Consider the following 21,011-nt stretch of genomic DNA (forward strand, 5'->3'; position numbering starts at 1 on the left):
AGGTTGGGGGAGCAGCTCCCTGGTTGCTTTTTCTTCCCACTGAGAGAGGAAACTGTCCTTGACTCATGTGAAGAATTTCTCAGCTGCTCAGCTGGTAGCTGTGCAGGACTCTGGTTGCCAGGGCAGGGGCGGTCTCCCAGCCTGATGCCATCCTGCCCTCAGAGCATGGCTCCCACGGAACATGGCCTCCAAGAGCTCATCTCTCTCTGTCTCACCCAATGCTCCGTGTCTGGCCCCTCCCAGGTTAGTAGCGCGCTGTGATATAAAGCACACAGGATTTGGAGTCAAACATATCCAGGTCCAAATTCGTGCCCTGCCCCTTACTAGCAAGTTGTTTAAATCTCTGAGTTTCATTTTCTCCTCACTTGAAAAATGGGGCTATTTTCTGTTTGATGGGGTGATTAATAATGTACATACCTGTGCGTAGATTTCAATACACATCAACCTGTGAACATCCCAGGTTCATGGATTTTCCAAGGTTATTGATGGACTGTGTTACTGTCTTTCCTGTTCTATTCAAGCTGTTTCTTTTAAACAGGCTGCAGTATATCTTTGCCCGGCAAACCTTCCTATGATAAACCGTGCCCCTCCAGCTCAATGTATAATGGTCCAGTGAGCTGACCCTGGATGCTGACCCCTTCTGACTGGGCCTGAGCCTCAGGTCTGGCCAGTGAGTAATGCAGCAGTCCACTGGTTTACAGGTGGATGTGTTTCAGGCCAGAATCTCCCAGGAGATGTTTGCTGGAGCTTCCCTGAGAGGTATTTGCTCATTCTCTGGAATTACAAGCTTTAAGAAGCCATGTGAGTGGAGCTGCCATTTCACATGTTGTCACATGCAGTGAACCTATCTAAGGGAAACCAGGCAGAGGCGGGCAGACCCAGGGGACGAAAATGGGAATCTTGATGCCCTTGTCTGAAACAGTGGATTAATCACTGGCCATTTCTATACTTGAGCCAATAAATTCCTTTTCTTAAGCCAGTTTGTTGGGCTTCTGAGTATGCACCCATAATACATGTCGACCCTTTCATTGTTATAAAACCACGAGTTCCTGCTTATTATTTCATATTGAACTCCTGAAATCTGTTCCCTGATTTTTATGCAGAAAAACAGCGGGACTCAATACATGTGCATGGCATATTAGAAATTCCCGACTTGCAGACCCAGGTTCGAATCCTGGTTTTGTCATTTACCAGCCTTGGGCAAGTCAGTTAACCCTTCTGAACTTCATTTTTCTCTCAGTAACAGGGGTAATATTTTGCTTATATGGCTGTTTTATGGGTTGGAGCTAATGGATATATGAGCAGGGTATGTGGCAGGCCACCAATGAATATCCTATTGTTAGGTGGCTAACACATTTATCTCAATAGCTTTTACTCTGTACAGTTGTCTACAGGTGATGAATCCATTTCTATTTCCCATACTTCTTTCCAGGTCACATCTCTGGGCCACCATGCTTTCCAGGTTCACCATGGTCTTAATCAAGGAGAGGGCAGGAATTCACAGGCTTTGGGGAAAGAGGGAAGATGAGGAGGTGGACAGAATTTCAAAGCTCAAGTGGAAAGAGAGATGGAGTTAGCCTTGGTTTAAAACATTTGCAGAACTTTACACCCACTTTCTATTTATAAATATCCCTGTCTCTCAGCTTGGCTCCTCCTGCACAAGGCTTCAGTGGAAGATAACAGAGCAGCTGCTACTGAGGTACAAATGTGCAGAGCAGAGGCTGGAGAATTGGGACTGTGTGGCTTGGGCTCAGGGTATATTTAGGACGCTAAGGCGAGAAGTCTTAAGAAAACGTAGACCAGAAGAAAGTATTTTACCCCCTGCTGGACGCAGGTGTAGGCAGAGACAGCTCTGGCACCCTCCATACGTCATGGCACAGAGCTCCAGCTTATCTACTGCCTACTGTCCCACGCTGATGGCAGGAAGACCAGATAAAAGGCTGCTGCACCGGCTGGGTGGAGGTGATCCACCAACACCAAGGTGGTGGAGAGGGAGGGGAGATGACCAACTCAGGAGGCATTTCTGAGAACCTAGCAGTGCCTTCTTAGAAGTAGAGGGAGGGGTAGGGAGGCCGCTGTCATCTTCAGGGTTTTCAGCTGGGAACCAGGGTGAGAATGAGTGTTTAGCAGTCTGAGAATGCAAGTGCTACTGCAGGCTTGGGGAGAGGGGTTGAAATGCAATCCCATTTCACGCGCATTTACTGAGCGCTGTGTGGTAGTTACTGCCCTGGGTGCTCATTATTCCAATGAGCTTCAAATACAGCTCTGAAGAAAGGTTAGGACCCCTGGAGGTGCAGTTCCACTTGCTCTCAAGTCTTTAGCCTTTACTAGTTCCATGGCTTTGCCCACATTATCTGGAAGTATCCTCTCCCCTTCTCTTTTTTTTTAGGAGGGCACAGCTCACAATGGCCCATGCGGGGATGGAACCGGCAACCTTGGTGTTATCAGTACCACACTCTAACCAACTGAGCTAACCGGCCACCCCTCCCCTTCTAATTCTTAAATAACAGCTTCCACATACCAAAGAGTTACTGTCAGACACTGTACTAAGTTTAATACTCCAGAGAGATGAGGAGCCCGAGGCTCAGAATGATCAAGTAACTTGTCCAAGGTTGCAAGGCTAAGTGACAGCTGGAAATTGCTCCCATCCCACATCATGCCTCCCAGTGTCCTCGCTATCCTTAAAAAACCTACTCAAATGCTGCTCCTTCATGAAGTCTCCCCGAGTTCTCCCAAGTGTATGTGAGCTTCCCCCTGTGGATTCAGGGATGCGTGGTTTCAACACCTCCTGGCATACACTGCCTTGTAGACAGTCACCACGGCAAGTGTTTAAGGGATTCAGTGTCCGTCCTCTCAGTGCACCAGGCTTTGCTATTCATGTGGTACCATTTAACCCTTCCAATATTCCCAGTTTCTGGTCTTGTCACACTGCATCCTGCCCTCAGTGCACACATTCGCCCTGGGCAGAGATTTATTGCAGGCCTTTGGCTCCTCCTGGGCCCCCACCAGACTCTGCACAGGCTACGTGCTTAGTAACTGAGGGCTGCATTTGTAAACTCTAAATGCGGGCCACTCAGGGACACGAGATACTGAATTCCAGTGGGAGGTGGGCAGTGTGAAGCGAGATGCCACTTTGTTGTTTCCATTTTCACCCTCTTTTGTTTCCAGCCAAAGGACATTCTTACCAGTCTCTTTGATGCCAGGAGGGCAGAGTGCCAGACTGGATAGAAAGCGAGTAGGTACAATTCTGTTTCTTGTCCTTATTTAACCTCTGGCTCTTCATGCTAGTCTGTGTGGAAATAAGCTGCAATACATAATAGGTTTTCCAGAAATGTGGCATTACCAGAGAATAGTCCATTCTGGCTACAGAAGTTGGTGCTAGAAAACTTCCTCTCACCCATTGTCATCTTGGAGACTTTGACAGGGGGCAAGGTTGATCTCATTTGCTCTTCTCCCTCTCAGGAAGTCGGTGAGTTGGGAATAGCACCCCAGGCCACACTGCTGTTTGTCTCCCGCTATTCCTTGATGCTCTCCAAAGCACTGTACTCCAACCATATTTTGGAGTGTGGTCCTCATCTGAATCTATCTGAAAACATTCTTTTTTCAAGGTTGCAGTAAGTTGGAATAATTGTGGTTTTCGTATAGTCTGTCTAATTAGTCCCAGACAGATTTGGGCCTGGACTGTGTAGGAATCCACTTATGAGACCAAGGCAAAATGGGCCTTTCAAGATTTTGTCTCTTGGCGGTCATTACTTCCAAATGTTTGTGCTTTCTTCTTGCTCCCTTACCTGCCACAGCACCTTAGCCTGACTAACTGCATGCACTGCTGCTTGACCAGCTAGCTTTGCTATGAAGTTCAGTGTTTTGGTTGGCCTATTTTAAAGGGCTGACTGTCATTTTTTTTCAGTTTTCAAATCTAAGAGAAATAATTGCCACTGCTGTAAGCCTTAAATTTGGTGTTCGATGTAGTTTCCGTTTTGTCAGTTTCCTTTGCACTCTGAGATTTGGAGGAGGGGAGATTGAAGGTAAAGACCTCATCGGTTGGGAAGACTATGAGACTTCACAAAGAGATGGCACTAGATCTGAATCTGACTTTATAGCCGAAATTTCAATGGGGAGAGGGAAAGGAAGACATTTCTAGAGTAGGCGATTATAACAAAGCCAAGGTATGTTTAGGTTAAGAGTAAGAAGATGGGATGCAGGGCCATATTTAAAGTTTATTTCATCCTAAGGTTGTTTTTATACTCTGGTATTTTTACCATCACCCCCCAAATTCCAGGAAACCCCAGTTTTCTTCAATCAAGGTTTCATGGACCATCACACTCCCTAGAATGCATATTTCCTCGCATTTAGCTCAGCAATGCCCGGGCAAACCACTGGCCCCGTTTCACAGGTGCAGCTTACTAGATAATCCTTATCGAGGTCTATTATTTACACGAGTCAGTTCATTATTTCTTGCATGTGTATCTTAAGAATATCTATCTGAGTTTACTAGCCCCTGAACCAACTTCACGCGTTTGATTATGTTAATAGCTTATAAAACTTTATGGAGGATCACAGGTATAGTACCCTTATTGGTTCTACAGCTTGGATGCAGCTAGATTGACTAACCGAACTAGTACTTGAACAATCGTGCGCCTTGGTGAAATTTTTCAGCACCCCAACTTGCAGAGGTAAAACCAAAGTCTTGGCGCCCTCTGGTGGTAGACTGGTTCTCACAGTCAAACAAGCTTTCAACCAGGAAGAGGCAGGTGGTTGGAGCACAGAAGCCACAGGATAATAAACATGGCACATTTTCCTACATCATCTTTACTTGAAGATTTTTGGGGAAAACCGTGGATAATGCAAAACATTTTATATTAAAACCAGTGAAGATAATATTGAGTAGAATATAAAATTTACATTACTTTTTGAGACAAAGTAAGAGACAAAGACATTTCAAGGTAAGCTACTCATGAGCTTCACGCTGTACTCCTAACCCCTGGGGGAGGGAGGAGACCTCTGCATGCTAACTCTAATATTACGAGCGCTGCTGCTTTGAAAGAAAAGTCTGAGAAGCAGCAAATTAAGTGCTTACTCATTTGGCAACATCTCAGTGGATTATTTAAATACGTGAAACCATAGGCGTTTTCATTTCAAGCATTTTAACCTGCTTTTACAAGGTCTGAGTACACACAAGCTTTATACTTGAGTTGAAATTCATTTCAGTGTAAAGTGATTTTTTTCCTCTATAAATGTTGTTAACGTGCCTAACTGAGGGTATGACATGCGAGGTGGTCAATATCCTAAGAACTCTGCGGACTTAAGTCTGTACCACCAGATATGAAGTTACAAGTACACTTTCCAAAGGTGTCATCAGGAATGAAAAACAAACTACTCACCTTCTGCAACAACAAAAGGAAACAAAATAAAAATTGAAGAACAAAAGAGTATATACAGTTAGAACTGATGTCATTTAGGGACTGGCACAGACTTAGCTTTTAGAGAAAGGACCACTGCTGTAGTATTTGCTTTTCGTATTTTAAATAACAAGAATGTCTTTTGGAAAAGAAAGCCATTATGCTTCCTTTCCAAACCTTGCTTATTCTCTATAATTGTCCTTTTTTCTGTTGTTGGCAATAATTTATTACTTTGCAGTAATAGACTGAAGGCGTGGATGCCTCCTAGAGATTCTCTAAGGGTATTTATTATAGCAATGTGTTGTCCTTTTTATGAAATATGAGAGATGGGGTTAATCCAATGTGCTTACAAATATATAATGGGAGGCAGATTCTGGTGGATGTGCTGGATTTTTAAGGTCTTCGAAAAAGAGGTCATTTATGACCTCCCATGTAGCTTGCCTTACTAATTTTCTTAAATTTTACAGAATTATTTCTCTTTCTTCTCGGGACTGGACTCTTCATTTTACAAAGCCTTAAATTAAGACTCAAATCACATGACCACCTTAGGAAAATGAAACTTGTTTTTTCTGTTTAAGTAAAATAGAGTCTGGAGCAAAAATGTCCCATTTCAGAATAACTAGAGGGGGGATATCAGTGGTAAATTATGTTGTGCTGGGAAAAAGAACAAAAAAGGCAGACACCAAATACCTCCATTTTTCCCAAGATTAAATGATTATTAAAAAAGCGCGCCACACTGTGTAGAAATCAACATTCTCTCCCATAATTCTGTGCACTGGGACTATAGAAATGTCACTGTCCCTGCCCCACATCTTCAAATTAACATTCTCAGGTCACAACAATAAGTCTTCCCAAAGGGGACCTTCCGGAAAAACAAGCTATTTCCTCGGCTCATATTTCCCTGGAAAAAAAATAAAATAAACACAAATAAAGTCTAGTGTGAAGATAAGATCAGCAGAGAGACCCAACTGGACATGTTTCTGGGAGATATAACGAAATGACCAGGACAAAACTGGGACTATCATTATAGAGCAGCAATTCGTACTCTGACTCAAGCTGAGCTTTGTGGAACTAACTACAATTTTGCCACAAGGATAAGGCTTTTCTTATTTATTTAGACAAAATTCCCAGTTTGGATTCTGGCTCTGCCACTTGCTAGCTGGGCTATCAAATGAGTCCATATATGTGAAGTGCTGAGGACAGTTCTTAACAATCATTAAGTGCCAGCTTTTATTTACTTTTTAACGGACTAGCCAGGTCTCTAGGGAACATTTACAAACTATTACAATTAAAGTAATAATGTTGTGAGCTTATCTTAGGAGACTCTGAAGTTAGACAGCCTATACGTGGAGCCTACTCTCCCTACACCAGCTGGTAACCCTGGGTTACATAATTGGTGTTATTTAACTGTTCAAAATCCCAGTTTCTTCATATGTGAAGTGGGATGACAAAAAAATGGTACCTACCTCATACGGTTATTTTGAGGATTACATGAGTTGATACGTGGAAAGCTCTTAGCACAATGCCTGATATATAGACATTTCCAACCAAGATTTGCTATTGTCTTAAGCACTGAAAGGACCAACTGTTCCCTAGGTAAGGTGTCTGATACCCTCTTATAGTAATTTTCTATCTGTTCTCTTCCCATAGCAGGGAGTTAGTTAGAAAGTAGGGAAAGAAGGGCCATCTTTCCTTTTAAATTGGGACCACAACAGGAGATTGTCCAATAAATAGAGTGGAAAAGTTGGAATGAAACCCAGACGTTCACGCTGGTCTGTACGGAAACCATTCATGTGCTCTAGCCTGGATTCACGGAGGGGCTTGCTGGGCTTGCACTCTGAGTGCAAGCAGCCAGAGCAGCGCTTCACTGGACCTCAGGCGGGCGAAGCCTGAGCTTGGCGAACAAAGGCCTCTCTCATATGTATCATCAGCGCTATCATATAGTGCAACAAAGAACTTCTTCATACACTTTCTTCTACAATCCTGCAAAAAGTGCTTCCCGCTCACAAACGGCTTTAAACTGATGGCTATTTTAAATGACCCTTTGTTAAATTGAGCACACAGCCATCCATTATTTGGTTCCTAATAAAGCTTTGCCTAGCTTGATCGAGAATTTAGGTTGCAGATGATATACCTCACAGCAATAACAAACAATAAATTGGAGTCTAGACAAAATCATCCACTAATAAGACTCTAGAAGAGACCAGCTCCACCAACATCATTGTGACAAATAATGCCACAAATAAACAACTTATTTCTCAGTTTCCTCTCTACTATACTGTGGGAAAACATCTGAATAAGGGGATTCTGAGAAGTTACAAAAAGGTGAGGTTGGAAGAAAATAATCTGAAATCAAGGTCATCATTTTAACAACCGAGATAACTGTCCACTGAGACCCTATTTGTAATTTGAATGTGGTCACTCAAATGGCTTCTGGATCACATCTAGGAATTCTAGATCCTGGTGATTCTAAGTAGCAAATTTTACTACTATGCCAGAATGACACATGCAAAATTGTAAAGGGCACATTAATTGGTAGCTAAAAGGTAAGCTACAAGAATTAACCTGGGATTCCAGAGACATTATTTAAGAAAACAAAAACAAAATAAAATACACTAGGGGTGGGGGTGGGGGGATGAGCGAGGGAGAAAGAGATGAGAGAGAAGTACCTCTTTTTGCAGCAGGCACCAGCAATCTAGCCAAGAAGTATATACTGGGGAGTAAGGAGGGCATCCACCAGCAAGCCTGAAATAGACCAAAAAGATTAGCCTTTCAAGTTAGTATTTACAAGACATTCTCTCAAGAGTTCAATAAATCTTTGTCAAAGTAGTCTTCTACCTATAAGTTTCCCTGAGAGGCAATTTTAGTTCTAATGAATTTCCCTCCCTTACAGATAGGTTTTGAATCAACAAATAAACAGAAATTCCAATCAGTTATGTATTTTCTAAAACATCTAGGTTTTTAATTTGTGAACAAATGAAATTCTAGAACACAGCAATATGATTACAGAGCAGGGAAAGGGGATTTAAAAACTAAGTGGTGTTTAAAAAAACCTACATATAACAATGGATATAAACAGTGATGACTACATTCTCTTACTCAGGTATAAACCACAATCACTTCCTCTCTAAAAAATTGTAAGGAATAACAATACATTTAAATCACCCTTCGAGTACGCTCTGGGCTAAAAGATGGCAGCTGCTCTACAAATAACAAAACAAACAATGTAACATGATATGAAATACGATAACTATGCTCAGACTCCACACAGCTCTCTGTTTGAGATCTTGTTTGAAAACAACAATGACATGTCCAATAGAATAATGCATCAGGTATTGGCACAGTTTTGAATTAAATCAAGAGGCAAAACCTTTGTGTAACTTGGTATGGTTACTTGGCATATAGAAGCTGGAACTCAATGCTGTCCACTACCACACCACCAGACACCCTTCCCAACCAACACCGTGAAACTTTCCATGGACTAAATTTCCTATTTTCCTTTCTTTAAAACTCACTTTCTCCATGAAGCCCCCAGGAAAAACAGGTATAGGCTGTCAGCCAATCCCTGACATACCTTTTGTAACTTTTAAGAAAAAGAGGACAAAGATGTAAAATAAAAGGGAAGATGTGAAAACAGAATAATTTGATAATTACCCTGCCCTTTGCAGAATAGGACCCATACTTGTACTGGCAAGTGCCTATTTACTTATAAGTACTTGAGAAATATTATTTATGCTTTTCCCTATTCCAAAAAAGATATGAGGTGGCCACTTGTAATATAAATTGATGCCACTGCTGGTACATGGGGCACACAGAGAAAAAAAATTAGGAAATCTAATGACAGCATCAATTGTACTCTTCTTCCCCAAATTTCTACCTGGACTGCTCTGTCAAGCCAACTGCTAGGATAAAAAATGCAAAGCACTTACCCACAGTTGTTGACAGCCATAAGATTAGAGACAAGCACAAAGGGATAGGTCAACATACTGGCAAAGAACTGTAAAACGGGAAAAAGACAGCTATTAGTCATTCCTAGTCTTCTTTATTCTCTTCTTTCCTCTTCCTTCAAGTACTAGTGGGACTGTGGTCAATACTCCTCATTGGTTTTGCTTTCTCAGTATCCCAGGAAAGACTAAATTACACACGTTTGAGCCTGGAGATGCTGCCTTCTCCTAATACACCACTACACCTAACATTTTAACAAAAGGGCCAAAGAATCCTCTTCTTCAGTGATTGAGTCCCCATTCAAATAAAACTGAACTAAAATATTTCAGAGAAAAAGCACATACAACTAAACACAATTGCAAATCACCTGTGAAGGAAGTAAGAAAACATGAACATCCTTCCAAAGACAACGGAAACTACTTCAGAAGTCAACTACTGGGAGACCACATGACTAAAGAGGGTAAAGTGCTCCACTGTCAGCTCAGCGGGCAGCAGTGAGAAGCAAGCCTGAGAATCAGGGGCAGAGCTGTGATGAGAAATGCCCACAACCCACCTCTGAAAACAGCACCAAATCATGTGGGCTTGTTATTACTGCTACTGCGATGCAGAAACTCCAGGTTACTCTTCCCTCTGACAAACATTAACAAATCTAAGAGACTTTCCCGTGAGACATTTGGTTGCTTTAAAGCAGTGATGACACAGACCAAATTTAAAACAAAACAATTCCTAGAAGGTTAGAAGGATTAAAAAACAAAACAAAACAAAAAGCCCCAACTCACTCCTGTGACAGCTTGGGAATAACTCTTCATTTCACTCATGGTAGAAACCTAAAACAGGAACAAAACCTCTATTAGAATGAGTAAGAAAATTAAGCTGGTATTAACAGCTAAATGTCCCCAACCATATCAGTATTTTCTATCTCTAAATTATGAGTTTCTTTGAAAGCTTGAGAATTAATTTTGAGGATGGCAACATAAAATACTGATTATGAGCATAAAAAGGCAGTGGTCAAAATGATCAACTTGATTCAACATTAACAAATTTATCATAGATGAATTTATAAAATGGCTCAGGAACAAATGTAACACCTTTAGGATTTCAAAAGAAAATGAGATCAGTAACCTTTTCCTATGTCCTAGAAATACAATCCCTGGAAACTACATTTACAGTTATCTGAGGGACAAGTCACTATCTCTATATACACCGAGCTATGTATCAGATGCTCTGGAGATCAGTCTCTACACTCAGGAAGCTTACAACATGGATTTAATCCTACCCCTGGGTTTGTTCTATTTCCCATGATGCTGTGGGGCTGCCTGTGTACAAAGAGGCCCACAACCGCTGAGGCAGAGGAAACATTACTTCTAGGAAAGGCTGATTCCCAAATCCTTCCAGGCTGAGGTTTTAGAAAGTCCAAAACAGGAGTCCCCTAAACACTTCAGATTAGACAAAACACCCTGAATACACTATAAAACTGTCCTGCTTCATGGTGTCCTCCACAATTAGGAATCAATAAAGAACTGGTCTCCTTGCAGCACAGACAGGACAGAGCTTTTGGGCTTACTCTGCCACATCCTAGGAACGTTTTAGGTGCATCTTTCTCTGGTAAATAGTCCAGATCATCCCATTAGCCTCTGAACACTTGACTGATGTTCAGCTATATAATGATGAGTCTGGCACATAGCAAACTGCCGCCTTACTTTAAAGCTAACCTAGCTGCCAGGTGAATACAATCAAGTCAGCACCAGCGCATCTCATGAAGGTCACAACCTACCCCACTGTCCAGTGCATAGGTATTAACGAGGTAGGCCAGCGAGTTACAGAGCCACAAAGAAATGATGTCACCTAGGAGGCGAGGAATAAGACCCCTACAAAAAGAAACAAAAATATGTGATCAGTAAAAAGATAATCCACTCAATACAAACACTGCTCAAAGAACTATTGAATTCAAAACATTCTAAAAACTGAAAAGACATCGACTACTAGAACCCAGTCCTCACAACTAGTTCATTCTAGTTGATATCACTCGACTTGAAGCTCATCTCTAATGACTTTCACTCCTACTTTTAAAATGCAGGTCCGCTATACCCCTCTAAGCTTTGGCCAATGGCTCACCTTACTATTAATAACTATAAGCAGGGAGGCCAAAAATTTGCCTACTTTGAAGAAGAGACTTAACCATGGTTTTTGTTAAACTACTTGATATTCAAATTTGGCAGGGCAAGAGATGAGAAAAATTACAAAATTACAAAATTAGAAAAATCTGCCCAAACCCAGATATAGGTGAGAGACATCCAAAACCATTGTTTCGAGGGCCTGGGTGCTGTAGGTGAGGCAGCATGGAATAGTGGGATAAAACATTACCCCACAGACTGAAGACCAGGGTTCAAATGCCATTTCCATCGCTATCAGCTATATGACCGGCTGCAAATGAACTTCCTAGAGTACCCAGTTTTTTAAATCTTTAAAATGAGAACAATAACGGCTGTTCTGCCTATTGCCCAAAGTATTTGATACTCAAATGAAATCAATTATGTGGAAACACTCTGAAAATGAAAAAGGACCGTTTACTTAATAATGCAGTTTTTACTGTTAAAAAAAAAATGAGCGTTGTAGTCTAAGTTCTTCCAAAGTAAATTCAAAGCAATGAATACAGCCTTGAATGAATATATTCTCTAAAGATAAAGAAGCTACATATTAATTTCCCCCTTTTTCAAAAATTAATTTTCCTCACTTTATCAACTGTCCATAATTGGGAACTTACTGTAAGGGCAGAAACTTGGAATTAATTTATTTAAAAAAACAAAAACAAAAAAAATTCTCATTTCAAATGTTTAATTTTATTTATTTTATTTAAGGAGGGCGCGGCTCACAGGGGCCCATGCGGGGATCGAATCGGTAACCTTCGTGTTATTAGCACCACCCTCTAACCAACTGAGCTAACTGGCCACCTCTCAAACGTTTTAGATGTCAGAGGCAAAAGTCTGGGATCTTTACAAGAGAATTCAAGCCACAGGGGCCTAAATAGAGCTTAACATGAAGTAAACCCAGAGAGACCATTTTCCCCAGGGATTAAACAAAGAGTCATGTCCTAATTTTCCTTAAAGCCTTCTACTCACAAAAATCACACCCACAAATCAACAATTTACTCACGCAAAAAATCCAAGTATGCCCTCCTCCCGATATATGGTTACTATGGAGTCAGAAAGTCCACTAGGTACAGACGGAAAGGGAAAATACATTAAAATTATTTTGGAGCTATTTTTAAAAAATGTTTAAAAAAAATTACCACTTTTGACAAGGTAAAATTTACATGCCTCTCCCCCCATCCTACCACCCCCACTCTGCAAAGACAATTGAATGTGCATGTAGAAGTGGAGATATTACAGGATGCAGTCACATACAGTCAGGGTGAATTTTGGCTTCACTGGCTCTGTAACTTATTCTGAGATCCCAGGTAGGCGCCTCCACCTGCCTGGGCCATTTTCTTCTATCTACTGGTTTTTGTGCAGATGAAATAATATAACATATATAAATGTGTTCTGTAAACTCGAAGGAATCATAAAACGTAAAGCACCATCATTCTAATACTTTGGCTTCAACAGATCTCCTTGAATACTTGAAAACAAAAACACTTACCAGTACTTGGACTCTCTGCCAATGAATTGTACCATAGATCTCAGAGTGATCACTACAGAATACAGAGAAAAGATTTTTTAAATTACACTGAGATAAATTTTGATAGCCCTGGCCCTTTAAAAAAAATTATTTTCCCACCTAAACACACTGATATCTGGATACACTAGCTAAAAGCCAAAAGAAGCAAGCAAACAGAAAGCATGTAGGCAAGGCACTGTCATGAACTCCCATGTCAACCATCTAAGCAGGCAGGATAAGAAATCAGATTTCAGGGGCCAGCCCGGTGGCTCAGGCGGTTGGACCTCCGTGCTCCTAACTCTGAAGGCTGCCAGTTCGATTCCCACATGGGCCAGTGGGCTCTCAACCACAAGGTTGCTGGTTCGATTCCTCGACTCCCGCAAGGGATGGTGGGCTGCGCCCCCTGCAACTGAGATTGAACACGGCACCTTGAGCTGAGCTGCCACTGAGCTCCTGGATGGCTTGGTTGGTTGGAGTGTGTCCTCTCAACCACAAGATTGCCAGTTTGACTCCCGCAAGGGAAAGGGATGGTGGGCTGCGCGCCCTGCAACTAACAACAGCAACTGGACCTGGAGCTGAGCTGCGCCCTCCACAACTAAGATTGAAAGGACAGCAACTTGACTTGGAAAAAGTCCTGGAAGTACACACTGTTCCCAATAAAGTCCTGTTCCCCTTCCCCAATAAAATCTTTAAAAAAAAAAAAAATCAGATTTCAGTTATTAACTGCGAACATACCGTGGAAGGGATGTGTGATGAGGGTAGCAGCAGAGCGAGCCATCATCTCTCGTGTTGTCTAGAAACAATCAACACACACATCTGAAATCTAAATAAATGACACTCAAATTCCTATAAGAAGTAATGTGGGGGGATATTGTGGAACAAGAAAGTGAGGACAGCACTCCTGCCCTGGAGTCAGCAAGAGGAGCTTGAATGTGATACAATGTAACCCTGTCATTCCATCATACCTTTCACTCATGGATTTCAGTGTTCTGTTAAGAGTTACTTCTCAAAATGTCTCTGCAAAGATTTGTTATCTTCTCAACTTTACAGATAAAAACAAAAGCAAAGAAACGGGGAGAGTCACCAGCAAACAGTAATGGAGCTGGAATAAACTATGAGGCCTAGATTTAGATTATTAAATTGCTCTCTCATTGAGTGTGATTTTAGAGGTTGATACCTGCGCTAGACAAACGTCAGGCTCCATTCCATGTGTACCAACATCTCAGGGAGAACAGAACAACTTTGATTTGTTTTTTGACCACAACCCCATAACCCCACGTATCTTAGACTTGCTATATTTATTCTAGGTTATCTTTCTCTTTACAGGATTCCGTAAAAAGGTAGTAAAGAAAATTAAATTACAGTATTTGGAGGGAGGCTGTAAACACAGCAGGTCCATCATTCATTTTTGCATTTAAGCACGATCTTTAGTCAGTTAAGAAAAAACAAAATGCATATTAATACATGTAGCTCTACTTTTTTTTTTTTTTTTGTATCTCTACTTTTAAATAAACTCCTTTCATGAAAATTTATAGAAAACCAACTTGATTCACCTGATGTCTAAACCTGTAGTAAGGTTTGTTTTGGAATATATATTTTAGATGGCAACATTTACTGAAAAATGATGACCTCACTAAAGACAATTAGACAATGTAAAAGACTAAGAAATAAGAGTAGTCTGAAAGCCATAAATATTAAGTCAAACATGAAACAAACTCCAGAGGCAGAATATGGGAGTGGGAAATGGGTGACAAGGAACATTCCAAAGTCAGAATAATGCGGAACATTCCAAAGTCAGAATAATGCCGTAAAGCATTTCTGGATACATAATATTCTTATGTATCCAGTGTTTTAACACCTTGTACCAGAGGTTTTCAACTCCAGTAGAAGATTTTCAGTGGAAGCCTCTTTCATTTTAAAGATGAAATGAGTGGGCAAAATTAGTTTCCTTGAGTTGCATCTGTTCTAAACAGCAAACAATGCTTTTCTCTCTCTTTTTTGCTATCTATGGAGTAAAGCCCAAATTAAATTGAAGGTTTAATTTCATTCAGAACAGACAATGAACGTACAGGCCTGATGGTCCTGACTTCACATTGCTGCACTGCACACACTCTGCTTCAGGGAAACAGTGTAGGACATCATTCATCTCTTACCTCCTTGATAACTCGGTCGAAGGAAGATGAGACTTCTTTCTGTATATTTCCAGGTCCTAATTCCTGGAAATCAAATGAAAGAAGACAGATATCTTGACGGTTTTAAAGAGAACTGTTCAAACTAGAGGCCACCCTGTATGCCAACACTCACTGGGATGAAAGGGAAACTGACTGCTTGTCCCTTCTCCTTAAGAGGACCAAAGAGCAATAACAACTTGCAAGAGAAATGGGCCCGTGCACGCAAAGCAGCTCCAACATACCTCAACCTTGTCATTCTCCTGGTAGTGCTGCAAAGGAATAAGGGGGAAAAAAGGAAGGCTGATTAGGACCATCATAACATCACTGAGAGAGGACCAAAAATGAAAACTCTATTGGTAGAAAGTAAAATAATTTTGATTTTTTTTTTTGCTGCAAGTATCCAATTAACTTCTAATTCTAACTGAGCAACTGTAAATAAGTATCTCTAAGATGATCTTGTTACTAAGTTTAACATATTGATTAGCTGGAGGAACAAGCAAATGCTCTTGAAAATGCTCATCTAAAAGAAGGAAAGAATGAAAAGGAAAATAAAACAAAAATCCAGGAACATTATTTACTAAACATACTCATTTAATAGAAAATGGTAACAACATAGCCTAGGACTAAGGCTATGGAAAAACCCTCATGGCTTTTTCATGGAAAAAGCAGGACCAATACCAAACTAGGGCAAGACTCTTTTCTTCACTGTATAAAAGAACAGAGAATTGGTGCTAAGTCTCAATAGCTGAAATCGCCTCACTTTGCCTTTTGTACCCAACTATTTCCTAAACAAGCAAGAGAGCTTTTCTTCTCTTCTAAAGAGAACATGAATACCATTAGAGCTCAGATTATATCGGAAGAGGAAATATTATTTGTGGGCTATTCCAAAAACAGAACATGGGTTAGATGAAACAAAAGAATCAGACAATTAAGCTCCTAGTCAGGTTTAAAAAGTAGAAACTCTTTCATTTGTAAAAACAATTGTTTTTAAAGATCAGAGGCAAGAGAACAAAGGTCAAGACTAAACAAAATGGTGGTTTTTGGGTCAAATTACAGATCTTTGGGTAGAATTAATTCTAGTACTTCCAGGCATCTTTAAAATTCTCATTGATTTCTAGACTTTGCTTTTTATTCCACTAATAAAATTTTTTACCTCTCTCTTCTACATTATTCTGAACAGGTTTCAATTTAATTCTTGCTTAGCTATATAGAACTCTTTCTCATAAAGGAACTCTTTTCTTATAAAAGTTTTATCAACACTGAATTGGTCTGTCTCCTTGACTATATAAGCTGCTTTTGATTCCAAGCGTAGTACCAATCCCCATTATATTCATTTGGCTACATGTGAAACACATATTCAAAAAGTATCTGATTACCTCAAGTTTGTCTTACTTTCCTTTTACATAAAGGAACTTGGTTTCAAACAGTAATTTCACTTTTGCTTTAAGTCTGTACATAAACCTCTTTGACTAGATGACAACTGCCTTTCTATATGTAAATCTCACTTAGGCCACAGCAACAGTTTCACTGAGCCCAGAGTTGGGTGAAGCTGGAAAAGAAAGACTAGTAATCAATCCACTAAAAAGACCCCATCGCTCTGCTCCAGGGCTGTCCCGAATGGTGCTTCTAAATTCAGTCCACAGGCATGACAACAAGAATAACATAAAGAATAACAAAATGACTAAAGGGTGAAAAACATTTAAAATATAAGCCAGTTAAATCGTGAAACTGTTTAACAAAATCACGATTTGCTCATCAGATGATAAAACATTAGAATTGGGGCAACGTTACAGCCTAAAAAAGTACATGGAGGATTGTACTGAGTACTATTTAAATAAGCAGCTAGTAAACATTTGGAATTTAGCAATCTGCTATTATATAGGTTGAAAGTATTACATAGATTCAGTTAGTTGCTACATTTTTTGAGTTACAGCCCAATAACATACTTTGTGTCAGGAGGAGACACTAATGCACTAGACAAAACCCATTAGTTTTATATTCTCAACCATACTCATGCTGAACAACCTTCCCATGGACTTTTCTAAATGGTACACACTTTGTATTCATAACACCTTTATAAATGGAGCAAAGGGCAATTCTCTTTGACCCACATTGTAATTGGTGCAACTGAGAAATCAGTACCATCAAAATTGTAAGTTTTAGCATCTGAAGTTAAAAGAAGCTGGCAAAACAAAATGATCTCAGAAAGAAGGAAATGTAACTTTGATGTTTTGAAACATTTTATGAAACATCTCAAACATACAGAAAATTAAGAAAACAATTCACCTATTTACCCACCCTCAAGGTTAAATAGATGGACTACTTTGATCTTTTTGCTTAAGATCTCTTGCCTTCTTAACATAAAACGCCACAGATATCGCTGAAGTTCCATTCCACTCTTACCTTTTTCCCCTTACCAAAAAGTAACCACTACCCTGCAGTTGATGTACACTTGGAGAGGTTTAAAAAAAAAAGAAACTTTCAAATTTATGCAACTATAACACAGGTACAGAAGCAGTGCACAAAATACGAATGTACAATGTAATAAATAACTAAAAGGCAAATATCCATATAGCCATAATCCAGGTCAAGGAAAACCATTACCCCAGAACCCCATGCATGGCCCTCTCCCTCTCCCCACAAATAACTATCCTGACTTTAATGTTTATCTTGTTGTTTTGAAAATAAGTTTGTAACAGAAAACTTTTTACTAGAGATAACTCCAGAAACATGAGGAAAATAACTTCAGAAAGAAATAAGTTCTGTAGATCAAAATCAATTACTTCATTTTATACAAATTTCCCTTACGGAAAGCACTAAGAATGAGTATTTCATGTAAATGTTTTTCAAGAGGAAGAAAGGCCATGGTTATAAATATATCTTTGAAATTGCTCTTCATAAGTAGAACAGCACAAAAGCAAATCTATATCTATGGGACGATGAACTGATTTTCTTCTTACCTGTAAAACTTTACCATGGACCACAGTCCCAAGGACTCCTGAACACAGTCTTGGAGTTAAGCCTGTGAACAACCCACGCTTCCCATCGATGCTGGCAATATGCTGAGCTAAGAACACAAGTCAGAGATTTAAATTCCAGTTGAAGGAAATAGTTACATAGAAATTCCAAGGAAACATGCTTTCTCTATATCTTCTTTCAGTAACTCCTGCCTATCATGGACCTCGACGTCATCCAATTCCAAATAAATCAAAGACACTCACCATAACAGAAGAGACCGGGAAGCTGACATACTTGCCGGCCAAAAATATTTCGTCCTATTGTTGGAGGAAGAGGTTCATACCCGACCTGTCAAAAAATGAATATATCAATACAAAGCAATATTCATACAATGCAATATTCCTACGAATGCCTTAGTTATAAGGTCTTCAATTAAGAACAAAGTTACGGTTAATTTTTAACACAAGTTAAAATGCAGTATGTTTTCCCAGGCAATGATAAAGCGTCATCCTTGTTAGTTTTTTATTTTGTTAATTGGTTAAGACTGGTTTCAATAAACTCCAAGTTTTCTTTTGGTTCAAATTCTACAAAGTAAGTCATGTCGCTGAGATAGACTAATGTCAACCTGAAAATGGAATAAGGGAACTTTTGTGTTAGGAAAGCGACAGTTGACCGAGGGGGCTCAAAAGTATTTTCTAAACAAAATCTAGCACATTCTTATATTTGGACAAAATGAGAAGATTAAGCCATCAACTTCATATTTGGTTAGCTCGACAAAACACTAAAAAGGCAAATGCAGATATAGCTGGATAATTCATTTGGGAATTAATTACAAGCTAAGGCCACGTTAAACAGCACACTGTCATTAACAAGCTAATGAAGGCCATTTTAGAGTTAATGACTATCACTTTATTTCTACAATATATTCAGGATTTTTAGTACTAAATGGACACTTGAGAGAATGAAAACGCTCTAGGACATGGTTTTGAGTCTCTACTGCTGCAATTCTTAACGTGCTCAATTAAATAACTCCTACCTGAGCTCCCTGAAAGTGTTACCATACAACTATCACACGATATTTGGGAATTTCACTGAAACCCCTGAGATACTTGGCAACACACAGATGTTGTGTAATCAGGATTAAGGATATTCAAGTTTTTAAGGTTAAAAAGCTCTACATGTCACTAGAGAACCCTGCCTCCAGGAAAAAAGTAATGGGCTCATACCAGCTTTACAGCAAAATGCTGTCATCTCAGATACTCTATAGCTACAAATGTGCCAATTCTGTTTTAGACATCATAGTACATTTCAAAGTCTTTGTTCTTGATTCAAATAACTTATTTTACAATAGCCTTTTATATATAGAATCTGAATTCACATGGGTCAACTCAGCGACACATCATTAGGATTAGCATCAACTCAAGAATAAGAAATGCAGCCCTCCCTGGTGTCTTGCTAGTTTTGACAGAAAGGTAGATGGTGAGGACAGGGATTCTAAAAGCTGCTCACTGCATGACATAATTATGTCAATTCTCAAAAGTTTACAAAAATTAATGAATGACCTGCCCATCACAGGGAAATTTAGAAAGCAATTGAAAACACTAATAGTTCATCATCAGCTAAAACCTGGACTCCTTGCCTGGAATATAAAACACCATTTAAGAATTATTTCACAGATCAGAAACTAACATACATGCTTAAACTCGCTAAAAACCCTTTCAGCTGAACTGATTTCCAGCTCAGACAGATGTGACTTTTCACTGTCAGTAGCCACATGGGCTCCTGTGGTCGACAGCGCTCTGTGGATCCTTTGGAAATTTGACTCGGCAACCACTTCATTATCACTTCTGAATGAACTCCTGTGTTTATTTGGGTATCTGGTGCTAAAATCTCGGAACAGAATCGCAGCACTAACCGTAGCAAAAAAAAAAAGCTTAAAATATATTGGCTCCCCTCTAATTTCTAATTTCAACAGATTTCATGGTTTGCGTTTGGGGCGGGAGACGAGGTGAATGCTAATTTCAGAGGGGCGACAAGGAAGGGATGGGAAGCCCTCCGTGGCGACCCGCCAAGATCAGCCTCAGGGAAGAAAACACAAAGTTCAGAGGAGTCACCGGGCAGGGCAGGACGGCAGTTGGCTACGCGGAAAGGAGCGGGCCTCACCGCTTGGCGGAGGGGAGAGACCTCGGGAAGGCCTACAGGCAGCGGAAGGGCGGTGGAGGCTGGAAGTTGTCCCTGCGGGGGGAGAGGAGCGGCAGCACCTCGGGAGACTGAAGGCCCAGGGAGGCTGGAGCCGATCCTCAGGCGCCTTGGGCAGCGGCGATCGAATAAGGCGCCGGGAGGGGAAGGGAATGGCGACGACTCATACCTGGATGAGCACCTTCACGTACATGAGCGGCTGGGACAGAATGGTGAGACCGGAGCCCAGGAGCACCTGACTGGCCGCGTCCGCCATGATGGCACCCGCGGACGGACAGACAGACGGAGCCACTAAGCGACCGAGCCGGTCCCGGATCACGTGCCAGGGCCGCCGGCTTCACTGGCCCGCCCGCGGCGCGCGCACGCAGCGCGCCTCCCCGCCCAGTCCCCGCCTACCGCCCCGCCCCGAGAAACGGCAGGCGCTCGCGAGCCTGGGCAGGGGGCGGGGCGGGGCTTACGGGCCAGGGGCGCATGCGTTTCGTGGTGGGCTCTGCGCCCTCCACTAGGAACGACAGTTTCTCTTGCGCTTGCGCAGGCCGGAAGCGCCCGGAAGGAGAATGGGCGTGGCAATGGGGGTGCGACCCTGACAGCTAAGGCAAGGTCAGAAGAATATAAAGAGTTCAAAGGATTCTTCGTTATGCTTCGCCCTTGCACTTGCCTTTTGGTCACCAGCAACATAAGG

The 21,011-nt window shown here is 41.0% G+C and overlaps 1 protein-coding gene across 1 annotated transcript; it reads right to left on the reverse strand.

The window, feature by feature from the left end:
• Window positions 1-4,789: 4,789 nt before the first annotated feature.
• MTCH2 (mitochondrial carrier 2) lies at window positions 4,790-20,686 on the reverse strand. Its single transcript, XM_019743683.2, has 13 exons — window positions 20,499-20,686; window positions 18,394-18,478; window positions 18,133-18,239; window positions 15,415-15,441; window positions 15,155-15,217; window positions 13,737-13,794; window positions 12,984-13,035; window positions 12,498-12,557; window positions 11,119-11,212; window positions 10,124-10,171; window positions 9,329-9,396; window positions 8,069-8,144; window positions 4,790-6,300 (listed from the first exon to the last, which is right to left on the reverse strand). Exons 1-13 carry the CDS (start codon window positions 20,583-20,585, stop codon window positions 6,214-6,216), a joined length of 912 nt encoding a protein of 303 aa, XP_019599242.1. The 5' UTR covers window positions 20,586-20,686; the 3' UTR covers window positions 4,790-6,213.
• Window positions 20,687-21,011: the final 325 nt, after the last annotated feature.

The sequence above is a fragment of the Rhinolophus sinicus genome, linkage group LG06, assembly GCF_036562045.2.
Source record: "Rhinolophus sinicus isolate RSC01 linkage group LG06, ASM3656204v1, whole genome shotgun sequence".
Taxonomy (NCBI): Eukaryota; Metazoa; Chordata; class Mammalia; order Chiroptera; family Rhinolophidae; genus Rhinolophus; species Rhinolophus sinicus.